The 10,476-nt window shown below is 43.3% G+C and overlaps 1 protein-coding gene across 1 annotated transcript in view; it reads left to right on the top strand.

Annotated features, from left to right (window-relative positions):
• Positions 1-9: 9 nt before the first annotated feature.
• Positions 10-10,476, top strand: part of HTR4 (5-hydroxytryptamine receptor 4) — a 241,272-nt gene continuing 230,805 nt past the window's right edge. The window contains exon 1 of the mRNA XM_019534907.1: positions 10-70. Coding sequence (XP_019390452.1) covers positions 37-70 — 34 coding nt within the window. The 5' untranslated portion in view covers positions 10-36. The remainder of the gene's footprint in view (positions 71-10,476) is intronic.

The raw sequence follows: 10,476 nt of genomic DNA, 5'->3' as shown, positions 1-10,476 counted from the left end.
GAGGGAGGATGCGGCCGAGCGCGTAGGGGCTGTGCCATGCCCGGCGCACCCCGCCTCTGCCCCGGCAATGGTAAGGGGGCGCGCGGGGCTTGGCATCCTTGAGCGAGCGCTGCCCCGGGCGGCTGCCGCGCGGGAGCGAGCCGCTGGCTGGGGACGGGCTCCAGGGGAGCGGGGCGGGCTTTCCTCCGAGCGTCCCGTCCTTAGAGGGTTTTAAGCCCAGAGCCTGGCAGGGAGGCTGTATCTGGGGCTGGTTTGGGAGAGGTCCCTTCCCGCCCGCCTTGTCTGGGAGTCTCTTCCAGGCGGCCCCGAGATCCTCTCCGGCAGGGTGAGGCGGCGAACAGGACTCGGGAGCTGAAACGCAGAGGTCGGCAGGGTGTTAAAGACCTCCCCCGCGGAGCTCCTTGCAGCAGACTTGTGCCGGGCTGTTGTCTGGACTGGAAGACGAAAGGGAGGAGGAAGAGCTGGCATTTTAAGCGGGGGTCTTAAGAAAAGGTTGAGTAGCACCACTTGCAGCAGAGAGGTTCAGAGAGCCCTTGCCCATCTCTGTGCCCGCCTGCACGTGTCCTGCAGCTAGAACTAGCCTCTCACCGCACAGGAGATGCCGCCCAGTTAAGGTTACTTGAGCGAAATCATTATCTAGTGACTACAGTTGTAAATTGCCATGTGTTTGGGAGTAATTATTATCTCCGGGCCATTTCTAAATCCAGTCGTGGTGACCTGGGTATTAATTTGTTTTCACTGTGTAAACCCACTGAAGTCTGCAGTTGCACCAAGGAGGAGCTTCTCTACTTGGGTGTGAAGGAACTGGCCTAGATTTTTAGAACTGGACATCTAAAAATGCATGCCCATCATTTGCTTGTAAAATCACTATCCTAGTAATTGCACCTGCAAATACACACAAATCTACCAGGGTTACACACCCAGTTCTTACAATTCCATGTGCAAATTTTGCATCTGTAATAATGGACAGAAACCCCATAACATTTAGGCTGTTGTTTATGGCATTCATTTGACATGCATTTGATCATGAGAAAGGTATCTATCTGGTTTGTACTGATGTTTATCACTATAGAGTCTTGGTGCCTTGGAGGTTAATGAATCATTATAACAACATGCCATGGCACATTTAACTTGATGCCACTGAGTTTGTTAACGGCAATGGTATTTTTTAGTCTGCTGGAATTATCAATAATGGTCAGTAAACCATGTGAAAGTGAAAGGTGTCTTCTCTTCCCATGTGCCAAGTGGCAGCAAGGAGATAGAGGAATGGGGACATCGTATTCAGAAGTTCGTGCTGGGCAAGAGGGGAAATTTGAGTGCCTGTTGGAATTGGTATCTTACTCAAATAGCTTTATGTTAGAGGTGCTGTCACTTGCTAGAGGGATACATGTTTCCTGGTAAGTACCAGTGCTATTACGAATAAAGCAGCTTTCTGCTTTGCAGCTGCATACGCGTGTGTGCAGAGTGAAAAGATTTTCATGGGGCTTGGATACAACAGGTAAAACCAGGGTCCACTCTAACCTCCTGTGACTGAGGATAGATAGTGCTTAGCAACATCATCCTAGTTAGACTCCATCTCACCAGAGGCCTTCTTCAAACCCCACTAAAGTAGTAGGGAGTCTTTCCATTCACTTCAATGAGCACTGGATCATGCCCTGAAAAAAATGGTTAGTTTGAATGTGAATTTTAATTTATGAATTTGTGTGCAAGGCAGAGGGAGCAGCAGTCCCTCTGCCTTGGGCACTTTCACTATGCGCGAGAGTGACTGGGGCTTATGAAGCACCTTTCTAAAGGCAGCTTGTGAAACTTTGAACTGGCAGTTTTTCCCAACCAGTTATTTCCCACTCCAAAGCAAACTTCCCCCATGGAAACTTCATAAAAGTCTTAAGTAATTAAAACTACACAGCTGCAATTTGTTCTGCTTCAGTGCAGTGGGCAGATAAGCCTTGGTTTATCAAGTCTGAGCACCCAAACAGGGCTCCCAGCTGACTTGAGCTGGCACTTTGGAATCTGTTATGTCATGACAACTGCATTTTTTTCTTATTTATGTGAAAGACTCAAAGTTAAAAAAAAAAAGTGTGTATGGATATAATCTTGTATGTTACAAAGGGAAAGATTTGCTTTTTCTGTCCATCTGTCAATCCACCCATCTATCCATCCCTTTGCTAGCTGACAGCTGTTACTCAGGATAGTGAGAGGACTGTGTAACATTTTTGAAAGACATACTAGGTTTTGTTGTTCCTACAAATGATAAATATGTTCCCAAAGCTACTCCAAGGAACTAGCAGTGAGGTCTGAGACTAATCAAGATAGCTCTGCATTCTCTAGGAGGGTGTGAAATACCAAGGAATTGAGGGGTACATGATATACAGCATTTAAAGGCCACACTGGGCTATCCCTGGCTGCTGACATCCCACCCCCCCAAATCTCAAGTAAACTGAAAGGACTGGGTTCGGAGGAGCATTCCCTCCAGAAGGGGGAACTCATGCTATTCTCTGTGGCTAGTGTTATCTCCTTCCTTCTCCCCCGGGAGGAGTTTATGACTTTATTATTCTTTTCTTAACCTGTGCCCAGCATTATTAGCACTATGGGATAATTCATTATGAAAAAACAAGTACAATAAACCTGTTTCTTGGCATGCTTCAACTAAGATTTGATTATTTTGTAATTTCTTGAAAAGTTCTCTAGGGATGCAGCTGGTATAGTTCCCAATTTTCTCATAAATTCGTATACAATACTAAGAAGATACCTCTGCCTTTCATGAAGCTATACAATATGCCATCTGCGTTCCTGTTACTGTCATCCTTGTGGTTCTCCCCTTCCCCACTTGCCTTGTCCCTCCTTAGAGTCTCAGGCTGCTGCCCTTGTTCTTGTGGCCCTGCATGTCATGAGTTGGTTCCTTTGTAACTTTCAAAACTCCCGGTGTCCATTCCTGAAAGGCGGTTGCATAGCCACTGAGCTTGCTAAAAATCCATTAACTAGTTAAAACTAAGCAAAACAATTCCAAGTTTTGTCAAAGCAGAAATCTGTCAAAACCATAGAAGGAAGATATTCAGAAAGAGAGAAAGTGTAATAAAAAAGGATGCCAGTCTGGGGGTGTTTATAATACAGGGTTTAAAAAAAAATACCCAATAATGAAAATTCAATTATGCAAACAATCTATAAACAGCCAGAACAGTAACAGAAAGTAACAAAAGGCATAAAACATTTTAAAAACAAAGAATTATTGGACTACTACTACTAAACTGTGCCCCTGAACATCTCAGTGAGACCCTGGACTGTGTGATCAACAGGATAAGGAGCAAGACTCACTTGCAAAGTAACTAGTACATTTCTAGTAGGCCTGTGCGACGCGGCTAGTGTTTGCTTTGGATTTGGCCAGTTTTTGGGATGGTGATTCGATTCAGTGATTCGAATCACGGTCCCAAATTGATTTGGCCAAATTGGCCCCATCCCCCGCCCATTCTCCCAGCCCCAGGAATAGCTGCCCTGCCCGCCCCAGCTCCCAGGACTTTGAAAAAAAAAGCCCCCATTCACTGGCTGCTGCCTGGTGGGGGGTGATCCCCGCTGCCCTGCACTGCGTGGGGGGCTCTGCACGAGCCCCCAGAAGCCCTGAAGCTGCTTCAGGAGCTGGTATTGAAGTGCAGGGTTGTTGTTTTTTCCTTAAAGGGCTGGGCTGAATCTGCTCGAAATCGAATCAGCACCTGAAGCTTTGCACAGCCCTAATTTCTAGGTATAAAAGTGTGTACTGTCTGTTAAATAAACCTACATTAGCGAAGTAAAATCTCTTGTCTTGAGCATTCTGTCTCTCAACAGCCCACTGGTTTCCCAATTTAAAGTTTTAAAATAAAACCTTTGAAATCTACAGGACAGTAGGCAGAGCAGGGGTATTCATCAAGTGAGTAAGGGTGGTAGAAACAGTCTTGGTAAACCTTTTGGGTAAGAACCATTTTACAGTGTACAATGCCCAGTAAAACAAGTTGCCCAATGAACTGAAAATCAGCATCTTTGAAATTGGTAAAGAAAATGCTTCTTTCTATGATGCACAATACACTGCAGAACTCCTAGAATTTGACTTAGCTATTCCAATTTGGACTGGCTTCTTTGGAGCTACACCGATTTAAGCTAACTCAGTATCTATTCTAAAGAGTTTAGTGGGTGTTTACCTGAATTATAATTATTCCTGCAATAAAACTAGGGTAACAGTCTGCTCAGCCTATAAAACTGCATATGTTAGAGCATAACTCAGTGTCCAGACTCTCAAGGGTTAGGAAGAAGCTTCCCTTGTGGAAAGACTATTCAATAATTTTGCACTGTTTCTTGTACCTTTATATGTACTGGCCATTGTCAGAGACAGCATAGTAAATTACAAGGACCATGCTATGGTTTGGTGAAGAAATTCCTATGTTGTGGTCAGGTCTTCAGGTAATATTCCAAGTTAAAAGACTTCAATCTAAGCAACTGAAAACATGAAAAAGTGAGATACCGCTTTATAAACTTTATAAACTTTGTTATTTGATCAATCAGACTGATTTGGTCGCTGTGACTGAAAAAAGCTACTTACTACAGAAAGGTAGATCATATGTACAAATTTTACAAAAAACAGAAATACTTAGAGCATTTTACAAACTGATAACTGAACTGTTTTAAGGATGGATACATCAAATGGGATGAACTGATTCATGTAACTTGCATGTAATTTAACACTATGGTAATCATAATCTGAGTTTGCCACGTCTCTACTGTTGTCTGTCTTCTTTCTGTTATGACTTAGAAAAGAGCGTAATTTGTGTGGCAACAATTTATTCATAATGGATGAAAATAGTATAACTATTAGAGTAGCGGTTCTCAACCTTTTGCATCTTATGTCCTACCAACTATTTTGTCAATAAAACCCCACAAAATTGCACTGTTCGAGATATCTGTTGATTCATCTATTTGAAGTGCAAACAACTGATTTTTTTCAATAGGCAATGAGTTGAAGTCCTACCTACATGACCTTTGTGTCCCACCAGTGGGATGCATGCCACTGGTTGAGAAACACTGAGTTAGATCACTGGAAAAGATAGGGATTTTATAAGGTAAGAAGGTATACAGTGATACAGATTATGACTTGAGTATTTCTCTTGCCACAATTATATATTGCCTCTAATGCACATAGACCCAGTCTCAGCAGAGGTAAATCAGAATTGCTGCATTATTGTGAAGGTCAGCTGCTCGCCTGGAGGCAATGGCACTTGTGCCTGCACAACTGAATTACATCTATTACATTTACCTGGAAGGGCTATAATTGTCTGGGAAATGTTTGCTTTCATAAATGTTTATGAAAAAACCCCACTGTTCAATGTATTGGCCTCCATAGTTTCTCCTTTCTGTCACCCATCATTCTTAGTGTCTGATCTATCTGCTGGACTTTATTCTCATTGTACTTCCCATTGAAAATGCCAGCTTTCAGCACTGCACAATCTTAGCCTCAAGTGGTGCAGCTTGACATGGGTTAGCACCCCCTGGGACCTTTCATGTGTGGGTCAGGGGCTGGGGGAGGGATGATCACTAGCTTGTTTGCTTGGCTACCATGAAACTGAAATGCATGTTTCTGAAGCAGGCTACTATAAGTGGTCACATTCTGTAATTCTGTTAGTGTTATTAGAACAAATCATTTAATTTAAGAGGGAAAACCCTAATGAATACCAGTGGCTGCAGACACATGGGTTGCAGTGTGAGATGCAGGCAGCTGTACACAGCAGAAAGCAAATTAATTTGAATGAAGACAAATCGAATGTTGACAATTTCATGCAATTATGGAAACAATTGATGAAAACAGTGGGGGCTGCAGTCAGCCAATATCTTGCACGGGAATGGAGTCAGGGGTTGAAGGTTGGTTTTCTGGTGCTGAGAGTCCCTACACAGTGGAGCATGACAGGACCCATGCACAACTGCTGCCTATTTTTTCCCTATTTTAAGACCAAGGTGGGTGTTAAGTGGTGATAGGTTTCATGCACTAGATAACTTCCTCCCTCATGCCATGGCTGCTGCTTTGTGCAAAGGTTTGATGTGTTGTGGGATGCAATATGGGCAGGATACAAGGCTGATTCATTGTGGGGGAAGTAGAGCTTTTCTACTGATGTCCACAGGCTCTGGATCAGACTCTTTATTTCAAATGGTTTATGGACATGCTTGGCAGGCAGTGCAGTAGCAGAGAAGTTACGATGGCTCACTACAGTGCTGCAGGCAATACTGTAAGCCTTGTTCCAGACTTGTGCCAAAGATTAGTCCCAGTCCACCCAACAGGAAATGGGTGACTGTTAGCCACATCACTGACACGTGTTGCGCTTTTCAGGAACTGATGTGCTTTAACCATGTTAGCCCAATGGGCTGCTAAACTTAGGAGAAATACTCTTTACTTTGGACATTTTGCTGACATGTCCACACACGTTACACTGCACCCTGCTGTACCCCTCATCTCATACAGATGGCAGAAGTGCTTAACACCCATAGATTCGTTTAAAATTAATGAGGACTGCATGGGATCGGCACCTCTGAGGAGGCCAGTGTTAGCTGCCTTGCACATCCATCCACATACATTCCCACACCCACCCTCACTCCCCTCTGTCTTTTTCTATCTACATGCACTTCTCTGTTGGCGCTTTATTTTTAGTTGTGGGGAGATATTTTGGGAAGAGCAGCATATAAATCTACTATATAAATGTCCAACCAAACTCTACAAAGCTACAGTCATGGCCAGTGAGATGAGAATGTAGATGTTTTAGTGCTCAGCATTCATGCAATAACAACACAGTTTACAGCAGAGGTGCTAGAGCTGTTCTCTACTATGGCAAGGCAACAGGATAAGGAATTCAGCCACGCTTGGAGTAAGCAAAGCAAAGATACAGCACGGGACAGCAAAGGGGCATTTGCTCATTCTACCTGGTCCGGCTTAGTTTGGTCAGGGTTACATTGTTGTTGGAGAAGCTCTTTTATTTTCCCTTTAATTTTATTTTTATTTTTTGGTGTGAGGTGGTAAGGAGAAGTCCTGCTCTCATTATAGTTTCCATGGAGACAGATTTGATGCTGTACTTTAAAGAGGAGCTGAGTTGGCAACTGGCATTTTCATCTCGGCCAGCAGTTCCTGCTGTCAGGGTGGAATGTGCAGCCTGGTTTTTCACCACAACTACCTCAGTAGCTTCCTTCTTCATCAACTCACTTAAACAACTATAAAAGGAGGGGTGCTTTTCTGATCATAACCAAAAAACAGTGTACCTGTGACATGAGAAAAGCCCCAGGTGTTTTGGTTGCTCAGTTTTCATCTTAGTGTTGTTTGGTGGCTGGAGCACAGGACACAGTGGGCACATCTAGACATATGCTTTAATATCCATTAGCCTATTTTAATGAGCAGTAAAGTGTCACTGAAAAAAAATTGCTATTTAGTTAATGCCCATTAAAATAGACAAATGTGCATTAAGCACCACTTAAAAACTGTGGGCATTTTTGCATGTACTGTGGGATGCGGCATGGGATGATTTAATTAGCAAACCACGCCAATTAAAAGTGCCCATGTGTCACATATTGGTGTCACCGCGTGTCCCCGTGCTGAAAAAATGGTGGTGGGGTGCTTTGAACTAAAGCTTATTGAATGTGTTTTATTTCAAAGCGTACCACTGCCATTTTTTCAGCATGGAGACATGCAGCGATGCTGATAGATGTGATATGGAAGGCTGCTGGAATGCATCAATTCTCGTGGTACACCACACTTGATTAATTGTCTGCTCTGATGCACTGGATTTTCAGCGTGTCAGAGCAGACTCTGCGCATGTGTAGGAACCCCATGCTGTTTAGTTACTGCACATTACAACAGGTTAATATGCATTTTTCTAGTATCTCACAATAGAGGGCAGCTATACATGAGCACGGGGGCTGCTCTGGCAAGCTGAATTCCAGCATGTCAGACCAGACTTGATTAATGAAGTCTGCTGGAGCGTGGCAATTGGCACGCTCCAGCAGTCCACTGTGTCTTGTGTATCAGCGTCCCTGCACTTAAAAATAGCAGTGGGGGCACTTAAACTAAAGCTCAAATGAGCTTTAGTTTAAGCACCCCTGCCACCATTTTTAAGTGCAGGGATGCTGATACACAAGATGTGGCAGTGCTTTAATTTGAGTAGCTCTTTGAGCTGCTCTAATTAAAGTGCTGCCCCCCTCCCTCCATGTGTAAAAGTGCCTGGACATACTAGATTTAATGCACATTAACTAAAGCATGTCAATGCATGCATAGGCATGCCCAAAGGTATTACACACATTAGACATACCTAATGGAGGTATACAAGGAATCGGGACTTCTGGATTTTATATGTGGGCCTGAGACTGACTTCCTCGGCTGCCCTTGAAACATCCCTTAATTTTTTTGTGACACATCTGCCCCAGCTGCAAAATGGGCAGAATAGATACTTTCCTACCTCAGAAGGTAGCTGTGTGGATTAATACTCACCTGGTCTGTAAACTCCAGCAGGCTTGCATCATCAGGCGTTAAAGTCTATGAACTGAGGGATATGTAAGTGCTAGACCACCTTAATTGAAATCAACAGGAGTTTTATTTTTGATTTTGACAGAGCCTTAATTCCACTTACAGGTTCAAAGGCTAGAAGAAACCATTATTCTCATCTAGCCTGATTCTTGTACCTAACACAGGTCATCGGTTCAGGAAAACCTGTAAGATACAAACAAAAGAAGCATTGACCCACAGTTGAGGAGAAGGCATGGGTGATTCATTCCAAATAATCAAGGGAGGAAAAATAAAGAAATCTGTCTCTGAAGAGGAAAATTTTCTGTAATAATAATAAAAATCCTGCTTAAAACTGTGCTGGACTGTGAGAATTTCCAGACAGCACATGTAAAAGTGTCTGGAAAGAAAGACTAAAATACATCAATTTCAAGCTGTGGTTAGACCTCCCCCTTCCATCCCCTGACACGCTTTGCTTTAGACTTTTCCTTGGAGCTTTGCTCTGCAACTAGGACTAGCATTTTCATTAGGTTTTGTACAATGTTGAACAAAGCATTTGTAAGAAGAAATGACTTAATAAATTAAATGACTGAGTATACAACTCAGTGCCTGAATCTGGCTCCCTTTCTCATGTCAAGTAGGAGAAAAGGTCAAAAGTAATCCTGAGGTAGCATGGTTCAGGAACACCAGCTTTTGTAGCCAACAGCACAGAAGGGAGAGATGTGGAAAGCATTATGTCTGGCTGCCGTTATCTCTCCAGCCTGAATGAAGTACCCAGTCACAGCTAGGTTGATTCAGGGCGGCACTGGGCACAAATCCAGAATAGGGCTCAAATTCATGCTATTGGGAGCTGTAGCCAGACACCGTAACAAAGCTAAGATTTTGTAATTTTAGGCATCAAATGCCTTATTTGCTATAGCATGCTGGGCCTAGAAGAAATACATTGTGACCTTGAGGGCAAAGAATGCGGAAGGTAAGTTGTGAGGGATTGTGCCATATGCTCTATCTTGCCAATGGCCATCAGTAGGAGAAAGTCTCCTTACATGATGAAGCAGCATGGTGAAACTTCAAAGATCCTTTTTTCCCTCTTTTCTCCCAGTTTAGTGTCTACAGAGAAGTGCCACTTTTTGGGCTGATAGCCAGTGCTCACAGACTAAATGGCTTTAACAAGAGTCACTGAACAAGAAACGGTTGGGTTATATGGCTTGTGTTAATCCCCACCCAGTCATAAACCTCTTTGACACTATGCATTTCTCACCACAGTCTCAAGCAATTGTGATGTGAATGGGAAAGAGAGAATGCAAGCAAGGGAAGCCAGTGGATAGACAGTTTGTGTTATAGAGGTTCTCAGGAATGAATATCATACAAAATGAGATCTTGAATAGCTAGAGTGGTTCCTCTGAAGCATGTGTGATAAGAGGGCAGTGAGTGGAAATGAAGGGCTTCTTTCTTGCCCTGTGGCGAGGGGATTTCAGTCTCCATTGTCAGGATTCTGGCATGATTGTGGCAATAGCCCAAAACTCACTTGAAAAAGAAACCAAAGACAAATCTTGGTTTTATACAACTTTCTTAAGTGGCAAAAAAGAGACTGAATACAATAGTGCCTGGCTATTGGTGCTATATATTGATGGGCTAGGCAGACAAGATTGTTCTTATGGGGGATGCTTTGTGTCAGCTGTTCTTCAAAAGGTAGCATGCGGAAATAGAGAGGTCCCTTTCTTGGCCTTTTATTTGACTAGGTGAGCCCTTTCTGGAGTGTTCCTCCCCCACCCCCTCAGGAAACATGTTTCTCTTGTGCTGAACAGATGACACATGGCAAATGATTATATATTGCACAGTCTTACCTGTTGTTTGGAGGAAATCAGTCAGGCTGAATTTTGCAATGTTTAACTCTTTGTCAACTGAATCCAGCAGGAAAGAAATAAGAGATATTGATGTCACTGCTTCCTCCTTTGGAAGAGGTCAGTGGCAATGAATTCATC

This window comes from Crocodylus porosus, unplaced genomic scaffold, assembly GCF_001723895.1.
Source record: "Crocodylus porosus isolate Cpor-Errol unplaced genomic scaffold, CroPor_comp1, whole genome shotgun sequence".
Lineage (NCBI taxonomy): Eukaryota > Metazoa > Chordata > Crocodylia > Crocodylidae > Crocodylus > Crocodylus porosus.
Note: the sequence above shows the minus strand (reverse complement) of the source record. Positions and strands in the feature narration are given on the sequence as shown.